The sequence below is a fragment of the Marmota monax genome, unplaced genomic scaffold (genome assembly GCF_021218885.2).
Source record: "Marmota monax isolate L192 unplaced genomic scaffold, Marmota_monax_Labrador192_F-V1.1 WCK01_AAM20220418_F8-fsc00405, whole genome shotgun sequence".
In the NCBI taxonomy this organism is placed as follows: domain Eukaryota; kingdom Metazoa; phylum Chordata; class Mammalia; order Rodentia; family Sciuridae; genus Marmota; species Marmota monax.
In genome coordinates, this window is record NW_026694917.1 from 458,399 (window position 1) to 485,700 (window position 27,302).

The 27,302-nt window shown below is 36.9% G+C and overlaps 1 protein-coding gene across 1 annotated transcript; it reads right to left on the reverse strand.

Annotated features, from left to right (window-relative positions):
• Positions 1–540: 540 nt before the first annotated feature.
• On the reverse strand, positions 541–27,086 carry LOC124081053 (cytochrome P450 3A4). The gene is made up of 13 exons (XM_046427174.1): positions 26,963–27,086; positions 24,965–25,058; positions 23,874–23,926; positions 22,242–22,341; positions 19,896–20,009; positions 19,552–19,640; positions 18,722–18,870; positions 10,199–10,326; positions 8,549–8,615; positions 5,343–5,503; positions 3,762–3,988; positions 2,527–2,689; positions 541–1,106 (listed from the first exon to the last, which is right to left on the reverse strand). Exons 1-13 carry the CDS (start codon positions 27,031–27,033, stop codon positions 1,011–1,013), a joined length of 1,512 nt encoding a protein of 503 aa, XP_046283130.1. The 5' UTR covers positions 27,034–27,086; the 3' UTR covers positions 541–1,010.
• Between the last annotated feature and the right edge of the window lie 216 nt (positions 27,087–27,302).

Sequence of the window (27,302 nt, forward strand, 5' to 3'; positions counted from 1 at the left end):
ATTGCTGGACTGCATCTAATGGCAGTAGGAGTGAATTAATCAGGAAGGGAAAGGGAAGTAAAGGGAAGGAAGTTATGGGACAGGAATAAGATGGAAAAATCCTGTGTAGCTCCTGATACCAGTTGAATCTGAGGAGCACTGCTGTAAAAATGATAGACTATTAACCATTTTCTAATTCAATGCTCATTGTGCTTGTTATCAAGTTGGTTATTGAAGATGGACTACAAATATGTTTCTTGCTTTCCAGAATCAATAAGGGAGATAGGAAGGGAATATGAAATCTAAACTAGAGATACAGTAATAACTACTTCAGTAGAATGTTTCAAATTATGTGCTTCAAAATTTGCAGAAGGACACCATGAATATACTTTTCCAGCAATGCAAAAATTCACATTTGGTTAACTGTATCTATCTTACTATTTAATTTGAATTTCCAAAAAAGCTCCATGTATTCAGTGATTGCGATGATTAAAAGATTGAGTTGTGACTCTCACTGATTCAGTAATATATATCCCCTTAAATGTGCATAGAGGCTTCAGATAAATTTTATAAGGATATATTTATTGACTTTCTCATTATAAAACTTATCACAGCATATTTCAAAGAATGCATCATATATCAAGGTCACTACAAAAGCCACCACAACCACCCTCATTTTCATTAAAAATTGTTGACAAATTTGGTGATAAATGTTGATTCTCTGATCAGAGCTCAGGAGGAGCTGCCAGTACTAACTTGTAGTGAGAAGAGAGAGCCCATTACACCAAGAAAGGGTGAGTCTTCACATCTGGCACGGAGGTGGGCACCTACTTTTCATCAAAAAATAGGTAATACTCTGCACAGACCCTGAGAAAGCTCAGCAAAGTTCCCCAGCATCTCTTATCATTTATCAATTGAGGAATATAGAGTCTACCTTCATTCTGAGTTTTCTTCACAAAATAAATTTTTGTTCTTTGATGTTCTGCATCCCAGTGTCCAAGAAGAACCATGCAAAAAATCCTTAGGGAAGTTCAGGCTCCACTAATTGTCCCATCTCTGCACAAAACCTTCAGAATAATGGGCTTTTCAGGTTGAAGAAGTCCTAGATTGCCTAATTTCAGAGGAATCTGTAACATATAGCCAAGCACATGGAGAATGAAGCACAATGAATGAAGCAACAGCAACTGCAGCAGCAAAGTAGAGAAGATACATTAAGCACAGTCATGCTTTACAAACATGAAAACTACTTTTAGTATCATGTATCTTGAATTTCTCCTACTCCTTCTCTAACATGTGTCATGATGGGATAGTAAAATTATTCATTTATGTGAAAAATTATTTTATGAATATCTCTTATACTAGGCCTGAGACAAAATGAGATTGACTTATTCACTTTATTGATAAAATTGTAAATAAAGGACTGGAGTTGTGGCTTAGTGGTAGAGCATTTCCCTAGCATGTGAGGCACTGGGTTTGATTCTCAGCACCACATATAAATAAATAAAATAAAGGTCCATCAACTAAACAAAAAAATGATTTTAAGAAAATTGTACATTATAAAAACAAGTTTTAAAAATTTAAAATAGATTCCTACACATTAAGACAAACTTTTAGAGAACTGTATAAAGTTAATTTTGTGCCTGTTGAAACTTAACAAAGAACCCTGAGGAGGTTTTATACACTTCAATGTCACAAGCAGTCTTCAACTTCCAAAGGGTCTGTTCACTTCTCCCAGTTGAACTCAATCTGTATAATAATGGAAGTGGTCTTAATTCCTTAAGACCATTATGCTTTGCTTTGCTCTTTGGGAATCTCCTCTTGGCTTATAAGCACAGTGCAAATGGGGATCTTCTGAGCCCTTCAGTGTTTTGACTAAATCCTCATGCCATTTCCAGAATCACTCCACAGGGCTGGGGGTATCTCCAACAGAGTACTCTTTTGCTCTCAGTAAGAAGCAAATTATTGTTTAGATTGAGAAGACCAGCCTGGAGAAGACAGAGCTTGCAGAAAGTATCTGCCCCATTCCTGGTGTGTCAGAGGGCCCCTTCCTATCAGCCAATTGGCCCTGAAACCATCTCTACCCTCCTCTCCCATGCAGATGGCCCACTGAGAAGGAAAAGTTGCATATTAAACCCACAAGTCCTGGAAGTGAACCACTGTCAATAGGGAGGTTGTGTAAGTTCCAGTGAGGAGAGCTTCACTCAAACATCATAAACCTGTGGTCACCACACCTCACGACTGTGCACAGGGTCTCTCCAGGAGACTTAAAGCTGAATTTACACTGTGCTGAAGTTCACAGTCCACACATACACATGTCACACTAATCTGCATTGAGTCCATATGTTTTTTATACTTTGGTCTTCATAAAGCCATAGACTTAGAGCCCCTACAGTGAAGAACTCTAAAATCTCAAAGATGATGCAAAAGAGACTCATTGGACTATAGATCTAAGAATTAAATGATGAATGAGCATATTTTTTCTGTGACTAGGTCCCTATGTTTGGAAAAACATCTTCAAGTAAAACATGTATATGAAAATCTACTGACCTGTGTTTCCTTACAAGGTTGGAAGGAGAAGTTCTGCATTACTCTGGCAAGAGCAAGTTTTATGTTCATGAGAGCAAACCTCATGCCAATGCAGTTTCGGGGGCCATTTCCAAAGGGCATGTACACATAAGGATCGATGCTGTCCTTGTTCTTCTTACTGAACCTGGTTCCACAATAGATGACAAATCAACAAAACATTAAAACCACAACAGTTACTTGTTTCAAAGTGTCCCTTAGACACCCCCAAGCAATGGTGTAAAAGAGGCTTTTTGGGCTGATTTGTATTGAAATCCAGCTGTGGTTTTTCTGTGAGAATTTTTAAGCTATGGAATTTTTCCACCTACCCTCCTCCCTTAACCTATAGGATCTTTCAGTCATTTTGAGATGAGATTCATGCAGTTTAAAAGGAATCATGGTAAATTGAGACAGTAAAGGAAACAACACACACACAAAATATAAGACATATAAAGCATAAACACAAAATGAAATGAGATAGTGGTTTTGTCAGTTATGGCACATTCTATAAAATTTGAACACACAAACATACACACACACACACACACATGCATACACACAAACACAGTCATGGTGCCATATCTGAGGAGGATTAGTTTCAGCATCTGGCCACTACAAAATCTTGGGTGATGATGTCTCTTATAAAAATAATGGGGAAATATTTGTATACTCTAAGCACATACTGAAATATATTTTAAATCATTTCTGGATTGCATAGTAACTAATAAAATGTACATACTTTATAAACACTTATTGTATTAGAAAGTTTATAGGGAAATGACAAGAAAAATGTTTATATTTAGTTGAAATCATAGATGCAAAACCTGTACATACAGAGTGTCATCAAGTGATAATGGAGAATTTACACATTATTGTTAAACATTTGTTCAAAATCAAATAAATATGATACAATCTAGTTTTTCAAAAAAATCTATATTTATACAGAAATATGTTTGTGAGAACATAATCACATTATAAACTTGTGATTATTTAAAGGATTTGAAATACTGGATGGATATAGCATCCTTTTTGTTAATTGTCACAAATTTATACCATTTTGCAAGTAAATGTCATGTTTGTAACATGAAAACAGCTTAAAATAAAAAAGACATACATGAAAATGATTGCACAGTTACCTGTATGTCACCTATGCTAATAGATACAAGGATATGCTTGAATCAGCCTAGCCCAGTTTGTTCCCTTTCCCAGGGTCCGTGTACCTTTCAGGATGGAACTCCTCAGGCTCTGGCCAATACTTTGGGTCTCGATGAAGAACATAGATTGGTATCATCACCAGTGTCCCCTTACTAATGAATACTCCATTGATATCAATATCTTTCTTACAGATTCTTTCAAGTCTGGCACCAACTGGGTATAATCTGAGAGTTTCATTTACCACCATGTCCAGGTACTCCATCTGCATCAGGGTATCATAGGTAACAGGTGCCTGAAGGGAAAAAATGAAATTTGGGGGAATTAAGGTTAGAAACTAACTTTAAACTCAATCTATGCTGTATTATTAAAGTGTTAGAAGATCCCAAAATATACTCAGAATGGTGAAGGAGAGTAGTGCTTACAATTGACCTAGCATTGTAATAACAATCATGCCCATTTGACAACCATGTCCATGGCCCATTGAGAAGTTCAGGGTAGTTATGTACATAAGAGACCTTTGGGACAATCCAAAAATTCAGTGTGTTATATCCTCAGCAGCATCATGGACTATTTTTTCTCATGTGAGGAAAAGTGACTAATAGCACCCAAAACAGAATATGACAATTACACTCAGGCAAAATATGTGAAAGTCACTGTCACCTTTCACTAGAAAACTCATGTATCTATTTCAAGTATATAGAACATATAAAAAAAGAAATAACCTTTCTACATCAGTTTATAGTTGAATAATCCTGCTTTGGAGAATATATATATATAAAATCTCCAAAGCAGGATTATATATCATAGAGATAACACTACATCATGTAAAAATGTTGGGAGAAACTGGTAACTTCCACCCTAATACCACCAAAAAAAAAGGCTAATATTGGATGGCACCATGTCACACAATTTCAGTTCCAGAGAACATTGTACGGAGGACAGGAAGCCACTCTCAGCCCCACCCTCTGTTGCTGGACCAGTCTCCTGGTTGTTCTTCATGGCTTCATTGTGAGCTCTGAAGAAGAGACTTTGTGCCCACTTCACTGCCAAACCAGCCATGCCAGCCCCAGAGACCAGGTGTCTTCATATCCAATAGACTCTCTGTTTAGGCAGAGGTGTGAGGACAGCAGGCACAACATGTGACTAATGCCTGTGTGTCACTGGAGAGGACACAAGGTAGAAGTAAGGTGTTTGGCTCAGGAGCCAGAAAACCTGAATCATCCTGTGACTTCTCTCTAATACATGACTAGAGTGTGAAGCTGTGTGGAGCAGAGCAGAGTCGGCCTGCCCACCAAGCCCAGGCTCACTCAGCAGACAGCAGGGCAGGAGCTCATGCCACCGCTCAGCAGAGACAATGATCTGGACACTTGAGTGACACATGCTTACACTTCCTAGGTGTCATCATGGTAACTGGTAATGGGTACAACTGAAATGTCATTCTTTTCAAAATTCCTTGTAGTTTTGGGAATAACATTTTCCCCAAAATACTGTTTTCTCCTTCATTTGTCTCTTCAGATCCTTTCCAAATAGAGCTGGTGAAAAGAATCAGTGACTATATTTTGGACAAAGCCTCTTAGGAAGGGACGAGGAGGCAGTCATGTTGAGTGTCCCCCTCTCTCCTCCCTCTCCAGGTACCATCTTCTCACCTTATTGGGCAAAGCTGCATCAATCTCCTGCTGCAGTTTGGTCTGGACATCAGGATGGGTGGCCAGTTCATACAAAATGAAGGAAAGAGCACTACTAGTGGTCTCATAGCCAGCAAAAATGAAGATAATTGATTGAGCCACAAGCTCCAGATCAGACAGGGCTAATGGAAGAGAAAACACAACTTAGTTAAATCCAGAAAATCACAACATCAGGGTTTAGATGAAGAGAAATCCCATTAAAACCCACTGATCACTAGGCAGGACCATGGAAAAGCAATTCAGGGTCATTCTCAGAGTGGTTTTCACTCTCGTGTCTATCTGATAGGGGAGACAAAGGAAAATTTTTTAATCCAGTTTTCCTGAGGTCTACACCACTCTTGGACTTGGTTACTAACTGTGCCATTCTCATCACCACCAAAGATAGGTAATTTCAAGAGACACTATTTCTATCTAAGATACACAGTATGATCAATATGTCCCTTAGATTATCATAAATCTACTTTGTGTAAGTACAAAAGCGGATGATATTCTTGTCCAGGACAATTTTTAATTATTCTAGGTAACATATAGCTTGAAATACTGATTTGATTGTTTGTAATACTAAGGTTTCAATGTGTGGGAAATTGAAGAATGTTTCATCTAAACATGTTGGAAGAAATGTAAGGAAATATTGGGCAGCAAAGAGACTGTTGCTATTCAAAGCCTGGTCCATGGACAAGTAGCATCAATAGCATTTGGGAAATTATTCGAAACACAGAATCTCAAACCCATTCTAGAACTACCAAGTCAAAATGTGAACTTCCATTTTATGAACTTTCATAAAATGTGGTGATTCTATTCTATTGAAAACTGTCAATAAAGCGGCAGTGGGCATGACATGTGGTGAAAAAGTAGGGTCAATTTTAGTAAAACACAACACTTATTCAGTCACTACTGAATGTCCCCTTCCTTAGTACATGCCCTCTCTCTGCTCTACTTCATGCACACCAAACATCTCTTCTCATAGAAACTGACCTCCATGTTGATTTTTCTCTTGACAGAAGCTAAGCACAATCATGAAATTAATTCATGTATCTTGGAATGCATCAGGACGTTTAGATACCTGGATCCCTGAAATAACATGGTCCCTATGCCAAACATGCAATTCAAGATAAAAAAAGAATACACAAAACAAGGGTTTGAAAGGTCTACAGAGTTGATATTTACTGATGTTTTTTTCTATGATGATGTCACGAGAACATCTAAGTACCAAATCTTTTATCCCAGTGAGTTTGAACACCATGAAGTAGGATTATAAAGTCAAGGTTTGGGCCAGGAACAGTGGCACACACCTGTAATCCCAGTGGGAAGCTGAGGCAAGATATTCATGTGTCCTCAGCAACAGTGAGGTGCTATACAACTCAATGAGACTCTGTCTCTAAATAAAATACAAAGTAGGGCTGAAGATGTGGCTCAGTGGTTGAGTACCCCTGAGTTCAATCCCTGGTACCCAACTCCCCAATGCCAAAAAAAAAATTAAGGTTTGAAGCTCAGATGTTTGCATTCATAGCTACCAGCCATATATGAGTGTTTAAATTTTAATTAATTAAAAGTTAATACACTTAAATTCCTCAGTGGCACTAACCACATGTCAAATGGTCAGTAGGCACATGTGTTTGGTGGTTATTGTATTGAAACAAACTATAGACCATTTCCATCATCACAGAGAGCTGAATAGAACTGGGTAGATACATATAGGATAGATGGATGGATGGATGGATGGATGGATGATGGATGTATGTATGTATATGCACATGTGAACACAAAAGTATGTACACTGGAGGGGCTGCAGTTATGGTTCAGTGGTATAGTGCTCACCTCCCATGTGCAAGGCCCTCCCTGGGTTTGATTCTCAGTACCACACAAAAATAAATAAATAAAATGAACATAATGTGTCTGTCTAGTACCAAAAAATGAATATTTTTTAAAAAAAAGTACACTGGGGCTAGGTTTGTGGCTCAGTGGTAAAGCACTCACCTAGCACACATGAGGCACTGGGTTTGATCCTCAGCACCACATAAAAATAAAATAAAAGTATTGTGTTCACCTACAACTAAAAAAGATATTTTCAAAAATATGTACACTGGCAGGCTGTAGTAAGCCCAGCCCTCATCTCTAGAATTAATTGTTCAACATTCAGGAATTTTTATCATATGATTGTCAAGACACTGGGTACCCAAAATTAGAACTGCAATGGGAGTATTTGTGTCACAGAAATAAGCTCTAAATTCGAAAATTTCTTTTGAAGGAGAGAGAAAAATAGTTTATATCACTGGATGTGAGTAGATACAGAAATATTTCTTTCCTCTGCTTCATGTAGAAGTATTTCATGTTAATAATCTTGTCTGCTGAGAGTATCTAAAAGCAAAAATCTACAAGATGATCACAGGTTTTGATTTCTAAATTCCATTAATTACTAAATAAATAAATAAATAAAACCCTAAGATCCATGGAAAAATCACTGCTTCCAAAGTGGTCAGGAGAAACAGGGCAGAAACCTAAAATATCTTAAATCAGAAAGCAAGAAAATACTTGGAAAATAAATGAAAAGGGCACAGAATACACTGTATGTTCCTATAATGTGGATACATGTCAGAGAATGTACAAGACCTAGAGCAAACCTAAGGAACTCTGTGGACTTCGAATGATAGAGGTTCAATACAGGTTCCTGAACTGTGACAAATATAAGTCTCTGGTGGTGGACATTAAGAGTGAAGCAGTATATTCAAGACTACATGGAGAACCTCTATGTTTTCAGCTCAATATTGCTATGGATGTATAATTTCTCAGAATAAACAGAAGCTACTTTTTAAACAAACACAAGGAAAGGTGACAAGAATAATAGAGGACTCAAGAGCCTACATGAAAGGGGTTCCAGTGGACAAATAAGGGAGAAATTGAGCATCAAATAAAAATATTAAGAAAATAAGTTGAATAAAAATACCATGCTAGTGAAAGAAATACTTGTTTATATCAGCTTCAACATTGAACATGGCTCTAGGTGTGCTTCCAGGAAGTTCCTCAGGCTACTGTATATAATATCCAAGCATGGCCTTTCTGCAACTTGGTAGAAATGCTCTTCTTCCTGGAAAACCTGCTAAACATTTCAAGAACAACCCTTCCCACTGAGTTTCCCCATCAGTAGACAAGGTAGCAACCTTGGTTACCTTTATGAGATTCCACATCTTTGGAATTCTGAGAATTTATCATAAGCTGAAGAAAATCCACCCGATGCTAGAAACAGTGATTTCAAAGATAGAATGTTAATTATGAAATCAGAAATAAATTAAGAGTGCAGAACTTATCTACCCTTCTGAGGCTATGACTTCTTTAAGTACAGAAGTCCAGCTGGAGTTTCCTAAGTCATCAGTGAAGAAAAGTATCCATCTACAAACTTTGGAGAGTAGGACGTTTCCCTGAGTGAAAACTGGCTGTGGTGTCCAATAGCTACTGGTCTTTGCTCTCCCTGCTTGTGAGCTCTGTGGATTCTGAACACAGCCTCCTGGCCAGAGAGTGGTTGGCTTTGTCTCCTGTTACATTTATTTGCTCAGGGAGAAGCCCTGGACTGCAATATTTTGTTTTACTGCCTTAATTCTTCACCAAAGAAGCCACAGATTAATCTCCTTCCATTTATAGAGCTCATCATTAGATTTTGGGCAAGCTTCTTGAAAGATCCCACCATGCTTGAAGCTTTGAACTTGTACTGACACCTGGAGGGCCCATCCTGGCTCCCTGGCCTGCACACATTCTTGTGCTGGCCATCGTACATGAAAAAAAAACTTCACCTAAAGAACCCATGCCTGCTCCAGGAGGGGCCAGACAGTACCAGCTACCCTGAGGATGCCTTCTGTGGAGTTTTTGTAAAGTCAGAGGTTTGTAAATGCAATGATTCTTTGCCAATATAAAATCTGATAAAATTAAACCACCAGGAAAAAAAATTCTGTTGAAATTTTATCTATTGAAGAGAAGGGATATGATAAAAAATTTTCCTCTATTTAAAAAATCATTTCAACTGATATATAAAAACATTAAGCTATACACATATTAACAAGGTACCTGATTACTTTGATATATGTATATGCTGTTTGATGTTTATGTCAGTTTAGACACATCTTTAATTGCATTTATCATTTCTTGATGATGGATATTTTCAAAACCTATTTGGATCAATTAATAGGAACAATTTTAAAATAGTGCAGCAATAAACATGGGAGTACATATCTCTCTTTGACATTCTGATTTCACTTCCTGTGGCTAGATACCCAGTAGTGAGATTGCTGGATCATACGGTGGGTCTGTATTTGATTTCTGTGGGCCCTCCAGACAATTTTCCATAAAGGCTGTCCTAATTTACATTCTACTCAACAATGTACAAGGACTCCTTTTTTAGAGTATTTGGGACTTTTTCTATCAGCAATATTTATGCCTTGACAAACTAAATTCCATGCCCATTATTTAATTGTAAATGTTTTCTCTTTGGTTCACTATTTTTTCAATATTTGAAATATATAATTTTATTTATTTTAATATTTTTATTAGTTCTTTTTAGTTGTATGAGAGTAGAGTCCATTTTGACGTTATTATAAAAGCTTGGAATACATCTTACACTAATTCACTTCCCTCTCTGATTCATTCTTGTATCTCAATTACCAGATGCTAAATTCTTTATTCTCCCCAAATGGAAACCCTCTACTACTCTCAACCAAGAGTTCTTCATCTACCTTTTAAAAATATACAAAGAAGCATGGAAGTCATACACCCATAGGCAAATAAGTTATCAAAAATAAACTTCCTCTGTATCCACCACCAGATTTTACCTGTTGTTTCTCTTGAAGGCGACTTTCTTTCATTCTGTTTACAGCTTTCTTTAAAAAATTTGTGACATCCTTTGAAAACATAGAGATATTCATTGCCTCATAAATTGGAGTAAGGAATGGAAAGATTGCTGCAGGGGAAAGAAAAAACAAAGGACACTTCAGTGAAAAAATGTAAAATTTACCTGGAGCAATTACATCTTCTCTACCAATCAGAAAAGTGGAAGTCGTAAGGGTTCCTAAAGAGGAACTGTTCCTTCTGAGACTGCTGATTGAGCTCCAGGCAACTGGCTGAGCAAGAGGATGTCATATATAGGGCCACCATCATAGTAGTGAGATCAGAGGCCCCTTGTGCCTCTGTGGAGTGACTAAAGGAGCAAGATGAAAACCCTGACCCCTTTCCCCTTCATGTACTGGAATAGAGTGTCTTTGGATAAATCTAGGCTTTAGTCTGAGGTGGCAATTAATCATGCTCTTCAAGAAAGAGCAGTCAGGATGGGACCAACAGAGCATGTGTTCCTCAAGCACCACGGGAGGAATCCAGAAGGCATTATTAGAAAGAAAATTGGGAAACTCAAAGTATGGGAAAATTGATCATATTCACCTAAATAACACTGAATGAAAGAAGAAATATAAAGGGAAAATAGAAAAGGACTGAAAGAAAAAAAGGAGGCATAATACATTAAACTTGTGGAATGAAGAAAAAGCCATTATTGTGTAGTGGAAAATTGTTATCTGTTAAATAAAAACAAAGATCACAAATGAACAATCAAACTTCACACAATAAATCATGAAAAAAGAAGAACAAATTAAACCTAAAGAAAACAGAAGGAAGAAAATATTAAGGACCAAAGTGGAAGCTAATCAAATAGAAAATAATGTCAATAGAAGGAATTAATAAAAACAAATGCAATTATTTGAAAAATATCATCAGTGTTGCCAAAATAATAGCTGGACTGACCCAGAAATAGAAAGACTACAGTTACCAGCATTCAAAATTAAAAAATGGGAACTACTGACATTATAAACATGGGAAGAAACATAAAGATATTGTAACAATCAGATTATCACAACAATTATACAAATTACATGACTTAAATGAAATGGACAAATTCCTAGAAAAACACAAACAACAGAAACTGACACAAAAAGTAATAGTCAATATACTAAGCATACATCACATGATGAGATTAAAATAGAAATTAAGAACTCCATGGACAATTCTACCAAATATTCAAAGAACTAATACCAATTCTTTACTTCTTCACAAACATTCATAGAAATATCTAATATTTTCTAATATAGAATACAGTGAACATTTGTAAACGATCCTAAAATGCCCATGTTAACCTAATCCTAAGACTTAACATAAGATAACACAGGAAAACTACAAACTCACATATCTCACAATTATGGATGCAAAATCTCAACTAGTATTAGCAAATGAAATCCAGCATCATATAAAAAGAATTATACACAACAAAAAAGTCAGATTTGGAGGCCAGGAAAAATGGTGTATCAGCAGAACTCACAATATCCCAGCAGTCCCTGGAGATTGAATTAAAACAACAGTTCTGTGGGGAGATGGGAAGACTGTGGGGAAATGATAGCAAGTAACCCAGAAAACTAGCAATCAGGCGAAATCCGAAAATATCAACTTCTAGAATACAAAGAGAATTAATTCATGGGATAGATAGCAGCAGTTCTGTGTGTGCATTGGTTCCCTGGGGGAGAGGAAGCTCCTCTGCAATGGACCCAAATTACTCCCACCCAGTTTAAGATGAATGGTGCTGCTGTCCAACAAAATCATCATCTGAGAAGAAAATAAGCTCATCACAGCTAGCTGAATAGAAAGACCAGGCACTCTCCAGCAGAGAGTAAAATTGGGGAATTGGCAACAGCTAAAGACATTCTCTGTTAGTTCTTTCTGGGAGAGAGACTAGGAATCCCTGCAATTTACCCTTACTTTCATGTTTCATTTATTTTTCACATTTGGCTCCTTTTTGTATTGTTTCTGGTATATTTTCTTTTTGAATACCAAAAAATGGCCACCTAATCCTTATCTTTTACCGTATTGGTGGGTGTCCATATCATGCATCAATCTGGACACAGGAGTGGGACTACAACACAGAAAAGGAGAAGCTTTGTGGGGCAACCTGTAGCTGTCTGACAGTCTGCAGAGTGAAGTGTGAAGGGCACTTTCATTTGAAATTGGCAGTCTGACCTTGGCTGGCAGGAGATGGAAATAGGACAGATCAGGGTCAGGTTGAAAACCCTGGGCCTGTGACAGCATCCCACAGCACCTGTGCCACCTCCCCAAGCTCCAGAGGGTCTGAGGGATGGAGGGAAACATTCCACACACCCCCAGCACAGGGACTCAGGCTTTCTGAAGGAGGGGTGTGAGACACCTAGATGCTGTACTGATTCTCTTTGTTTTCTAGAAGTTGACCAAAAACCCTACCACACTCACATTCCCACCCCAGTCATAAGAATAAAGCCATTTTTAAACTGAAGTCTGCTCTGAATCAGACAATACCCCCACAGCAGATGCTGCCAGGTAGAGGTGTCAGAGCTCAGCACACAGACTCCTCCAGCAAGTTTGGCCACTTTGGGCCAGAGCTGAAAACAGACAAACAGCATGACATTGGTGTCACACAAAATCCTTCATAACTGGGAGATTCTAAAACCAAAACCCCCCAAATCAATGTCTGCAAATTTAAAGCTTCAACAGGAATAAAACTGAAGCTCTATGAGTGTTCTTGCATTCACTATTGGACATAAATTCCCAGTGTCTTCTCATTATGTATTTTTTGGAATTCATATAATTTCATTTACTTTTTGAATGAAATGGATCCCATGTCAATTCTGCTTCTCTTTCACCTCCATTTCATTCTCCTCTGCTCCATTGTTTTTTCTCTCCTCTTTCTCTCACTTTATCTTTCTTTTTATTTTCTTTATTGTTTTTCCCTTCTAAAACAGTTTGCCATACTATATTGCTAATGCTTAATCTTTTCAACCTACTCTATATTACTCTTCACTCACTTTTCTCTTTGGTTAATAGAGTTGCAGAGCTCATTAGTAATAAATGCTATAGTGTATGTTAATATATTATTTGCTATTAAGTTATTACTGTTACTGGCAGTTATTCTCTCAAAGTGGTACTTGTTCTTGAGCCCAAGACTGATTACACTGATTAGATGTGTTAAAGTTAAAATATGTCTTCATATCAGAGCTTAAAATGATGAAATAAATATTCATTATTCATTAAACTCATATGAAAGGAATACATGAGCAAAAGGAATCCATCTCAACATATACACAAATACATAACCTCAGCAAACATGTGGAGACAGGATGACAGCCTGTCTCCAAAAGCTTATTATCCTCCAATACTAAATTCACAGATATTGCAGTTGATGAAATCCCAAGCGAATAATTTAAAAAATTGATTGTTGACATTATCAATAAACTAAAACATGATCTAAGGAATGAACTATGGGTGAGAACAGGATGTGAGAGATATTCTGAAAAGACCAAACAAATCCGAGAAATAAAAATCTCAATAAATCAAATAAAAATTTAGCTGAATTCTTGCAAATAGATTAGATCACCTGGAAGATACAACTTCACACTTGAAACAACATATATAAACCTCAGTCAGCAATAAAGGGAAAAAAAAGAAACCATGATCAGAATATCCAATAGCTCTGGGATGACATAAAGGGGGCATATAATTCACCACAGTGAATTTTACGTTTTTGCATATCCATAATGCATTGATTAAAAAGAACTATAAATAAATAGAATAAAAACCAGTAGACTAAAGGAAAAGGAACAAGTTAGAGGGAGAGGAGAGGGACAGGGGAAATACTGTAGACTGAATTAGAGCAAATTATATTCCATGCTTGTATAATTATGTCAGAATGAAGCTCAATATTATGTGTAATTATAATGCACTGATAAAAAAATTAAAAACACTGAAGTAGCAATGGATAGAAGAAATTTACTTCAACATCATAAATGTTATATATGAAAATCCCAAACAGCATATGGACAAGAAAAAACTAAAAGCATTTTCTTTAAAATAAGGAATAAGACAAAGATGTCCACTGTCACCACTGTTAGTCAATATATCAACTGAAATCTTTGAGAAATGAGGCCAAAAAATGAAATAAAAGGAATGGGAAAAAGAGAAGTCAAATTATTATTTTTTACAAATGTTGTGATCTTAAAATTCAAAGACAAAAAAAACTGACAGAAGAATTGTAGTGTTGATAAAAAATAATCCCATGTGTCTATGGTTCAAAGAATTTTGAGAAAGGTGCCATGACAGTGATATATGGAAAAACCACTCTTTTCAATAAATGTTGTTGGTTCATCTAGACAGAGACACACAAAAGATTAAGTTGGGCCCTGAATTCATACTGTAAAAAACATCCAACTAAAAATGGACCGAAGATGTAAACATAAAACTAAACCAACTCTTAGGAAAAAAGCAAGAAAGTAAACCTTTATAATTTTAGATCTGGAGTCTAATATTGTGAAGCCAAAGAAAGACAATAAAAACACAAAAATTATATATTATAAATATAAAAAGATGGTACTTCCAAATATACAACCAAAAAGCCAAACCAGACCTGTAGATTAGGAGAAAAAAAATTGCAAAACACATCAGATCAGGAATCTGTATCCAGAATATAGAAATCTTACAACTCGCCTACAAACAGAAATACGATTGTGACTTGAAAAGACCTTTATAGAAAGAAGACATAAAAATAGCTCAACTTGTTCAACATATTAGTTTATAGAAATTAAAATCAAACCCACAATGAGATGCCACAATACACCCAGGAGGATGGCTAGAAACAAAACAATGGGAAAAATAAGTGTTGGACAGGACAGGGAGAAACAGGAGCCCTTGTGCATTCCAGGTGGGAACTTGAGATGGGTGTGGCTTTTGTGGAAAACATACTGACAGTTACTTTATTAGGTAAACATTAAAATGTTATACAAGGCAGCAATACCTAGTAAATACATATACCCCCAAACAATGGAGCATCTACATTCTTCAAACTCTTCTCAATTTCAAGAGTAAAATAGACCACAACACAATAATACTGGATGACTTTAAGGAGTATAGATCTAATAGATCTTCCAAACAAAAGCTAAACAAACAAACTATAGAACTCAATAATACAATCAATAACTTGGACTTAATAGACATATAGAGAATATTTCATCCATTAATGAGTAAATACACTTTCATCTCAAGAGCACATGGATTCTTCTCTAAAATATACCATATATTATGCCACAAATCAAATCTTAGCAAATATAAACAAACAGAGATAATACCCTGCATTCTATGAGACAATGGAGTAAAATTAGAAATCAATGGTAAAATGAAAAATAGAAGATACTCCAACACCTGGAAGCTAAAAAATAATGCTATTGAATGAGAAAGAGATAGAAGAAGATATCAGAGAGGAGATTTAAAATTCTTAAAGGTAAACGAGAACACTGATACAACATATAGAAATCTCTGAGACACTATGAAAGCAGTACTAAGAGGAAAATTCATTGCATGGAGTTCATTCCTTAAAAGAATAAAAGGCAACAAATAAATGACCTAACATTACATCTCAAAGCCCCACCCAAAACAAGAACAAATCAAAACCAAAAGTAGTAGAAGACAGGAAATAATTAAAATTGGAAGTGAAATTAATGAAATTGAAAGAAAAGAAACAACTGAAAAAATTGACAAAATAAAAAGTTGGTTCTTTGAAAAAAATAAATAAAATTAAACACTTAGTCACACTAACAGAGAGAGAGAGAGAGAGAGAGAGAGAGAGAGAGAGAGAGAGAGAGAGAGAGAGAAATCTTACTAAAATCTGTGATGAAAAAGGAAGTATCAGGACGGACAATTCTGAAATACAGAACATAATTAGAAGCTATTTTGAAAATTTATACTCCAATTAAATAGAAAATATCAATTAAATAGAAAATATAAGACATCAATAAATTCCTAGAGTTATGATCTACCCAAACTGAATCAGGATTATATACACAAGATAAAAAGACCAATTTCAAGCAAGGAAATAAAAGACACCACCAAAAGCCTACATACAAAGAAGAGCCTCAGCCAGACAGATTCTTACAAGACCTTCAAAGAAGACCTAATACCAATACTCCTCAAATTATTCCATGAAATAGCAAAAGAGGGAACATTTCCAAACTCATTCTATGAGGCCAGTATCACCCTGATTCCAAAAACAGCCAAAGACACATCAACAAAAGAAAATTTCAGACCATTATCTCTAATGAACATAGATGTAAACATTCTCAATTAAATTCTGGCAAATCCCATACTACCAGAAGTATTTTACACATTTAATGCAATCCCTATTAAAATCCCAGTGATATTCTTCATACAAATAGAAAAAGCCATTGTAAAATGTGTTTCAAAAAATAAGAGACCCAGAATATCTAAAGCAATCCTTAGCAAGAAAAGTGAAGCAGGAGGCATCACAATACCGGACCTTAAACTATACTACAGAGCTATAGTAATAAAAAGTCATGGTATCTGCACAAAAATAGACTTGTATACCAATGGTACAGAATAGAGGACACAGAGACAAACCCACATGAATATGGTTATATCATACCAGATAAAGGTGACAAAAGCATTCCCTGGAGAAAAGAGCCTATTCAATAAATGGTGTTGGAAAATCTGGAAATCCATATTGGCACCAAAACAGATTCGTAGACCAATGGTACAGAAGAAAAGATACAGAGACAAACCTACATGAATACAGTTATCTCATACTAGACAAAGGTGCCAAAAACATTCATTGGAAAAAAGATGGCCACTTCAACCAATGATGCAGGGAAAACTGGAAATCCATATGTAGCAAAATGAAATTACCCCTATCTCTCATCACCCACAAAACTTAATTCATTATGAATGAAGGACCTAGAATTAGGCCAGAGACCCTGCACTTAAAAAAATAGAAGAAAAAGTAGGCCAAAATTTTCATTATCTTGGATTAGATTCTGACTTCCTTAACAAAACTCCTAAAAAGCAAGAAATAAAATCAAGAATCAAATAGATTCAAACTAAAAAGCTTCTTCTCAACAAAAGAAACAATAAGGAGAAGAGAGAGCCTAAAGAATGGGAACAAATTTTTACAGCCTACACATCATATAGAGCACTAATTTCCAGGATATATAAAGGACTCAAAAAACTTAACACCAAGGAAACAAATAACCCAATCAATAAATAGGATATGTAACTGAACAGACACTTCTCAGAAGAAGCTATACAATTGGTCAACAAATATATGAAGAAAGGTTTAACTTCTCTAGTAAATACAGAAATGCAAATCAAAACTCCTCTCAAGATTTCATCTCACTTCTATCAGAATGGCAGTTATGAAGAATATAAGCAAGAATGTATGTTGGTGAGTATGTGGGAGAAAAGGCATACTCTTCCATTGCTGGTGGGAATGCAAATTGATGCAACCAATATGGAAAGCAGTTTGGATATTCCTCAGAAAAGTTGGAATGGAACCACCATTTGACCCAGCTATCCCACTCTTCATTTTATATCCAAAGGACTTAAAATCAGCATACTACAGGGACACAGCCACATCAATCTTTATAGCAGCTGAATTCACAATAGCTAAACTGTGGAACCAAAGTAGATGCCTTTCAGTAGATGAATGAATGAAGAAATCATGGTGCATATACACAATGGCATATTATTCAGCATTAAAACAGAAGAAAATCATGGAATTTTCAGATAAATGGATGGATTTGGAGAATATAATGCTCAGTGAAGTAACCCAATCCCAAAAAACCTAAGGCCAAATATTTTCTCTCATAATTAGATGCTGATCCGTAATGGGAGTTGGTCATTAGAGGAATGGAGGAACTTTGGATAGGGAAAAGGAAAGGAAATGGAAGGGAAGGGTTATGGGTATAGGAATGATGGTGCAATAAGATGGACATCATTACCCTAGGTACATGTATGATGACTCAAATGGTGTGAATCTACTTTATGTAAAAGTACAGAAATGGAAACTTGCACTCCATTTGTGTATTATGTAGTGAAATGCATTCTGCTGTCATGCATAACTAATTAGAACAAATAAATAATTTCTTTAAAAAAAGGAATGAAGTACTCACACATGCTTTAGGTTGGAAGAATTTGAAAACACAATGATGAATGAAAGAAGTCAGACATGACTTTTAGGATTCCATTAATAGAAAATTCACAGTATCAGCAAATCTATAGAGTCAGAAAATAGATTCATGGTTGCTTAGGCTTGGGGAATAGAGAGTTAATAATGAAATGATAGCTTGCTTCTGAGTTGACAAATGGTCACTAGTGATGGCTGCATATATCTTTGTACTGAAAACCATTTAATTGTATAAGTGGGGTAATCCAAAGGTATATTAATTATGTATCAATTACACTCTTGTTTAAAAAGAGAGAATGAATAAATAACATGGTAGTTCACATACTTATGGAGAAGAGCAAAGGGTCAAAGAAATCAAATCTTAAAAGCTTCTTGACTTTCTCCACAAAGGGATCTTGTGGGTTGTTGAGGGAATCAATGTTCACTCCAAATGATGTAGCAGTGATCACATCCATGCTGTAGGCCCCAAAGATGCTGAATAGAGAAAGATATGGAAAGTTAAAATCAGTGCCTCTTCCCAATCCTTCCACTACACATGCAGCAAGAAGTAGGAGTAAGTTCATGTGCCCAAGCAAGACAAGCATTGAGCCCCACACTGTCAACAGTTATCTGCTGGACCATCAGATCAGTCTATGATCTCTTCACACTGACCATGAGGTCTTTATGAGGTTAAAATGAGGTACTGCCCTTGTTCCAGGGACAGTGAGGTGACTTAGAATCACCTCTGAACTCAAGAAGTTCACCCACACAGGGATAAGATTCATAATCAGACACACTACAGTAGCACAAATAGAATGTAGATGATGACAGTTGTGTACAAACTGAGCTTCAGCAGGACAAGGGTGGAATAACTGAGTCTTCCTAGAGGGCTCAAAAAGGTGACCTTGACCTTGACAGTATTTTGTCTTCTAGTGTATCCAAAGTCATAAACAGTAGCCAAACAAACCTTGGTGGATACAGGAGAGATCCTTTCTCCCCAGCTGCCCTGTCTCCCCCTGGGAGAAGTCCTTTCTTGGATGAGAAGTTGGAGTTGTGACTCCAAACTTGCTTTTGTCTGCTCATTGCACTAGCTCAACATTTGGAATTCAGTCTGTGGCAGGCAGTTGGAGGGGCTCCTGGTGGAGCTTGGAGTGCCAGAGCTGCCCTGCTACTTACTCTTTCAAGTTGATAAACTTTCCCTTCTCTGATTCCATTCTCATGTTTTTCACCAGCACATCTCCATACTGGTTAATGATGGGGAACATCTACGCACAAAACACAAGATCACCCATAGTTAAGTGAGAGACTCAGTCCCCAAGGCTATGGTTTTCCCAGGATGAAGAAGTATGGGACATTTATAATGAATCTTACTATATCTCTTCTAAAACATAAAGATAAAAGAACATTTCTAGGAAGTTCAAATTCAGAGAACTATCCCTTTAAAAGGGACTACTATCTTTCTCATTTTCTACCCATCCCCAGATTTATTCTCTATGTTTTCAATGAAAAGCCCTCCTTACCTCCTTGAGTTTTCCACTGGTGAAGGTTGGAGACAGCAAAGTTCTCAATCTCTTCCACTCTTCATCCTCTGACAAGGAGATGGCTTTTTTCATAAATCCCATTGGACCAAGATCCTAGAGCCCAAAGGAAAAGACATTTTGTCCTACATAAATGTGGAGGTTTCCACTGTTGTAAAAGTTGTTAAATAAGTATCATTTATTTAAAAAAATGCTTAATGACTGCATACTAGTTATCTGGCCCTATGTCAGACACTCAATAATATTGATTGCAAGTGCCTACCTCCTGAGAGTTTGGAAGAGACACCCAGGGACCTCACACCATATTTGGATTTTATATTCCAACCTTTGTTTAGATGCAAAATTTCCACTTGTTTGGAAACTTTTTTCCAGGGGAATAGACAGGAAGAAGACCTAAGAAGACCTAGTACAAGCTCCAGGGCTATGCAGAGCACAAATGGATTGGTGACAGATACCAGATGTTTTTTGTCAACCATATGTTACTTACAATCAGTTCTGTCTTTACATGCATTTACAGCATAAGCATCTTGATAAAGGGGTACCTAGGTATGATAATTTTAAAAATAATAATATTTGAAACTTAAAGGATTTGGAATATAAGTGTAATACAGGAAAAAAACACAAGTTATTAATGGAAGTTCTTTCAGTATTTTCTAAAAGGCAGAGGAGAAAAGAAAGATAATTCTATTTTTCACCTGGGTGCTAGACTACCAAAGTAAAACTCTTGAAATTTAGTTCCATCATCTAAAATATATTTTTGTGTTAAAATGTATGCTTCCAGCCAGGCACACTGGTGCATGGTACATGCCTGTAATCCTGGCAGCTCAGGAGTCTGAGACAGGAGGATCACAAGTTCAAAGCCAGCCTCAGCAATGTTGAGGTGCTAAGCAACTCAGTGAGACCCTGTCTCTAAATAAAGTACAACATAGGGCCAGGAATTTGGCTCTGTGTTCTAGTGTCCCTGAGTTCAATCCCCAGTACACCACCACCACCAAAAAATGTATGCTTCCAGCACTCATTCACTGTAAACATTTAGGGGATTAGGAGCAGAGGGAAGCTTCTTTAACTTGACAGAGATTCTACAAAAAACAATTTTCAGCGAACAATATACTTACTGGTGGCAAACTGAATGCTTTCTACCAAGCATCAGGAAAAATTCAACAACGTCTGCTCATTCATATACAGAAAGACAAGTAAAAACATTCATCTGAGTGTAGATTAGTGATTTGTACATGCTGGGAAGGGGTATGTGGAAGGCAAGTAAATAGAGGCTGTATTTGAGCAGTGTGCAATATATGCATTATTGAAGATCCCAGCAAATCCAATTATTATGCACAATTATCATATATTAATCAAAGTTTTTAAACTTTGGATTGAACCCCAGGTCCTGTGCCTGCGATGCAAGCACTCTACCAACTGAGCTATATCCCTACCCCCAAAGTTTTTAAAAAGTGAAGATAGAGATTGTATGGGAATCCACACACACACACACACATTAGCCTCATCTAAAATTGGGGTAAACTTTGGAAGATTAAAGTCTATATCCTTCAAAAGTTCACTCTCCTGGCTCTTACTCAACTTCACACTGGAACTCCCAGCTGATGTCAGAGGAAAAGAAAAACAAATAAATAAAAGAAATACAGATAGGATTTTCCCTATTTATAGGTGCAATCTTTGTTGAATGTGGTCACCACACAAGAAGTCAGGCACATTTCTAAGGATAATGAAGAATTGGTGAAAAACACATTAATAACATAATCTAAATCTACACAAATGTAGGCAAGTGATACATTTGGACAGAGCTGCACACTCATTCATATAGGCACACAAAACGGAAAAAATGAAAATAAAAAGCCTAGATTGTATCAATTTCCTGTTACTATAGGAACAAGAACTTAATAAATTTATAGTCATGTAAGAAATTATCATTGGGTAAAGCAGAATATATTATACATGAAACTACCTGGTAATTTTTTGGCAAGGAATGCCCTCTGAATTTGTAAATATCTCAGGATAAAAATTGAATTAATAAATTATATAAATAAATAAATAAATGTTACTTTGGATTAGACAAAGGGGAACTAAAGGAAGGGTGAGGGGATGGGAATAGGAAAGACTGTAGAATTAATCAGACATAACTTTCCTATGTTCATTTGTGAATACACAACTAGTGAAACTCCACATTATGCACAAACACAAGGATGGAAGTTGTACTTCATATATGTATAATATGTCAAAATGCATTCTAGAGTCATGTATAACTAAAAAGAACAAATAAAAACTTAAAAATATAAATAAATGTTAAAATGTTGAAAAGTGAGTGCTTACCCGCCGGTTGGTGAAGACAGAATAACATTCTTTGATCAGCACTGTTTTGATAATGCTGGGCTCCGTAGTCGCCAAAACAGGTTGTGAACCATCGAACAGGCTGTGTTGGGAAAGCAAAGCTGATTAAATCTAACAGGCCAGATTCTGCAGCAGGAATCCAGACTTTGATCCTGATGTTATCTATTCTACCTGCCTACTCCTACAAAACATAGCAACATGAAGTTCTGGTTGGGGATTCTGACCACAGAAACCACTGGAGTCTTCATAGCATAAAGGGTAATATAGGTAAAGTAGGTAGGAAGAGAAACTTAGAGACAAAATACACCCTCTAAGAGATCATAATTAGAAATAGCATTGGAACAGTGTTTAAATCTAGATGGCAAATACAATAGTGTTACCCATACTACTTTCCATAACTTATTTATGTATTTGTTTATTTCCTTATTTACTTATTTTTGTAATTATAGGTGGACAGAAGCCTTTATTTGTTTATTTTCATATGGTGCTAAGGATCAAACCCAGTGCCTCACACATGCTAGGCAAGTGCGTTACCACTGAGATACAGCCTCAGCCCAAGTCTCCAAAACTTTTTATATTGAAAAATATAGGTTTCTGAAAATTGAAGGCAGATAATTGACTAACTCCTCACAATTACTAAGTTTTGCAAGTGGTAGCTGAAATGGGGACTTTGGAGATCCAGTGGGGCATGTTGTGTCCTTGGATCACATAGTATCTATGGGCCATGTCAACTGAGCAGAACACTCTGGCCAGCCCTGTGGCTTTCTGTGGATTGATGAGAGAAGATAGAGAAGAAGAGTCAATGTCTTCTACCACTATTTTTAGTGTAGAGCAAAATGATTACACCTCTTCTATGGCTCCCACCGAACCCCCACCAGCTCTGAAGGGAATAGTTGCTACAGTTAGCTGAGGCCACCCTCCAATATAAACCCCATCAATCCACCAGGGAACTCACTGATGGAACCCCATCCTATGTCTGGTCTTAACATCAAATGGATGAAAGAGAGAAAGAAATGCTTCCTTGAAAAGTCAACAATGAAAACTTAAAAATGGCATATAAGCAACAATAATTATGACAATTAAAAAGAAGAAAGAAAATAAGGAAATGAAAAGCTGAGCAGAAATCATTTTCCATCTGTTTCCCAGTACCTCCCAGCCTTTTGTTCAAAAGCATACATTAAATCTGAAATTTAAATAAGGGAATTTTGTCTTTAAATTAAAAGGAAATCAGTGGAGGAAAGAGATGATGCCACAGATTTATAAGCTTATGATTTTTTTAAAAAGTTCTCAAATAATACATTTTATTCATCTAAAGGGGTCAAAAAGAAAGAAAAATGAGGAAGATAGGAATAGCCAGACATTGGACACAAAGTAAGGCTGGAGACTCTGGGTCATCAAAAGCAGAAGAAAAGCCAAAATATGAAACATTCTCAACCTAAATCAAACTGTAGACCCAGACTCCTGGTGACATGCATGACCTTTGGCAGGACAAGCCTCCAAGGACTTTGCAGCACAGAGGGTTGCATCCCAAATGTTCTGGGCTGAGGTTGTCCTCACGCATTGGGGCGCCACATCATAACAAGTCTACCAAAGAGAAATTTCCAGAATACTCACCCCCATGTTTTTCCATACTTTTTATAACATTCTGTGTCAAAATTAGACACACCCTAGGAAGAAGAACAAAATGAAATTACATTATTGTTGCAAATGTACTGACATTGCATCAAATGACCCAAATTCCATGAAATCAGGCTTGCTGTTCCTAACAGGTGGTTAGAGAGAAGCTCTTATTCAGAGGCTTCTGAGGAGAAAAGAGAAAATATGCAATATTTGAAATAAAATATGTAAAGTCACTTGAATTTTCTCTAACTATTATACATAATCAACCAATTTCCCTTGTCTATGAATACAACATGCTTCTCTTCTGCAGTATTTCTTCGTCTGCTTGTGTTGTCTCAGAAATACTGGGACCTTCTGAATTATGATTTCCATAGGCACATGAGGAAACCCAGAGTGAGAGAAAATGAGTGTTTCCCAGGGCCATGCATGATCTTTTATCTCCTCATCAAGTATCGTTTTAATTTATCTCATGTTTTCTGGTAGAATTAGGGTGTAAGACACCAGCAACCTCCTCTAACCAAGGAGATTTATGTTTTCACAATCATGTCGTTGAGTAAGTAAGTGACATAGTGAGCAAATAAAAGTGGACTTGCCTTCCTGTGTTGGAGCTCAACTTGGAAAAGGGGAGATGCTACCTCTCTGCACATAGTACACATATAGTTAGACACTGGCTGTGAGTTTTCATCATAAAAACTAAGCTATTAATCTTCCTCATGCTAAGTTTCATTTGTAATATTTTAGCTGTACAAATAAAGCATCCCAGAGATATGAGTGTATCTTCCTAGAATCTGCACTGAGAAAAACAGAAAATTCTTGAGAATGCTAATAGTCTGAACATAAAGTCCACAGCTTACACTGTTAATGTGCCAGAGTCCTGAGCTCATCAACAGAAGTGAACCTGACACTATGAGGAGTTGTAAACAGAGCCCCAGGATAAACCTGACTGTGCTTTGGATGGGGCCCTCACACAGTTTCTGAAGCTTGAAATCTCAAAACTTCTCTCACGGAGCTAAATTTCTACTGATATAACTAAGCAGGTGTTTGCAACCCAAAGAGGCAAAACAGGGAGCTCAAATGACACTCACCCGGCGATAATTAAGAAGAGTTCCAAAAAAAGGCAGAGGTGTTGGCCCTGGAATTCCCAGCTTCTTAAAATATCCATGTGAATAGGTCCCATATCTATAAAGTGGAAGAGAAATCCAGGTCAAGGGATTGTGACTGTGTGTTATATATTGGCTCACGAGTCACTGATCAAGAACGGGAACAGTGAAGCCAGGCAGGTAACATGTAGGCCCTAAATAACAACAAAAACTCCAATGGCCCTAATTACATCTGCTCATCATCTCCTCTCTCACATTCCCTGAGAGACCACAAAAGTCATAATAGTTAACTCAAAGCAGCTGATTATTGTAAAGTTCCATCATTAAGCTCCCAATGCTATAGTGAATATCTGATATAAGTCCCCAAACATGAGTTTAAAAATTCCTGAGCCATTCAGACTATATTTCTTCCAGGTCACTTCACTCACTGGTGTCAGTTTAGGAAGTTGACTTGATGCCATCATGTTGGCCCCTTTAGTGGCCTCCAGTGGGGCTGTCCCCACTCTGGGACTTCTTCCCTGAGCAGGCAGGAGTATTCTCCCACTTTCTCATAACTCCTATCTGGATGCCTTTTATTGCATCCCTGGTCCACATTCTCCCTTACTCATCTGCTGTAATAGATTAAGAACACTTGCATATGGGAAACTGTTGAGTAAGAATAACCTGCTGGGCAGGTATATTTAAAGACATGTGCAATCTACATCATGGTTGTATGTATTAGATTAATATTCCTTCAATTGTTCAAAAAAGATGAGTTCATTTTTAAATAGGTTAGTTTTCACAAATACAAAATCCAAGGGTCCTATTTTGACCTTCAGAAGGAACATAAGGAACTTACCTCAAAGAAATTGTACTATTGAACAGAATAAAATTAAGACATTTTCATTATTTTTTAAATGCCACTGGAGGGAAAATAGATGCAACAAAAGCCTGAATACTACCCTTTCCTTCAATTGTTACAACCAGGTTTATATTTTCTATTTTCACATCATTATGAATGCCTACTCTTGTAAAAGTGGAGTTAAGTTAGAAGTCAAAGGTCTCCTTGGGGCAATGTCTTCTACCCTCAGTCAGAAATAAATAACTACCCTCTTCCCATGCTCCATGAAATTAGGAATCCCACTATTTTTTAAAATATTTTTATAGTCGTAGGCAGATATAATACCTTTATTTTATTTATTTATTTTTATGTGGTATTGAGGATTGAACCCAGTGCCTCACATATGCCAGATGAGCTCTCTACCACTGAGCTACAACCATAGCCCAGGAATCCCACTATTTAAAGGAATTCTTCTACTAGATGGTTTTATTCATGCTCCTGTACTGGAATTTCATAAGGAAATATCTAAAATACAAAATGGGCTTGGAAACTTCTGTCTCTTGAAGCTGTCATTAGATTTCAAATCCATGCAGAAACAAATCTCTATACTAATGCTAACTTAAGGAATAAAAGTTCCAAATTTCTCCCAGGTCGTTGCTCAATAGTTTCATCATTCAGCAGTAGTTGCATATTGCAGGGTGGAGCATTTGAGTTTTTGGAGGAGGGCTATTCCAGGGAAAGGGAAGAGAACAGAGGGAAGAACTGAGTCTGAGCCTGTGGTAGCACCTGGGGTGCACTTGGTGCATTTTACAAATGGTGCTGGGACGTGGGAGGAGGAGCAGGACCCACCTGTTCCACAGGAGACAAGCCTCCTACACATCTCTTGTAGTGCACATAGAACACAAAAGATAAACAATGACACAGAAACTTGTGAAGAACCTTCTTTACCCCCAGAATTCTGAAAGTTTGCAAAGGGTGCATCGCTTTTCTGAAGGTGTCCAGTTGTTTGTAATCTGCATCTACTGAACTCCTCTGGTTGATTAATCTAGGTTCAAACTGAGACTCACTCCAAAGTTCATCCTCCAAATCAAATCATATCACTAAACCTCCTAGTCACAGAAATGGGAGGTTTCAAGAGGCGAGAAACTGGGACAGTTACTCACAGATAGAGGAGCACCAGGCTGATTCCCAGGAGAACCCAGGTTTCCATGGAAAAGTTTGGGATCAGGTCCATCACTACTGTCCTTCCAGATATGTGATCTAGAAGTACCAAGCTTGCCTTCTGTGAGCAGCTGTGATTCAATGAAGTCAAACTGGCATATTTATATGCTGGGTTAGGAGGTGGGGCTGGGTGTTCAACCAATAGAAAAAACTATCTGTGCTCCAACCACTATTGCAGAAGCCAGGTGACCCCTCCACCTTGACAGTTGGCAGTGAGTCATGAGGACATGCCTATTTTGATCTTTGAGCTCAGATTTTATATAAAAAAAATCTATTAAAAAC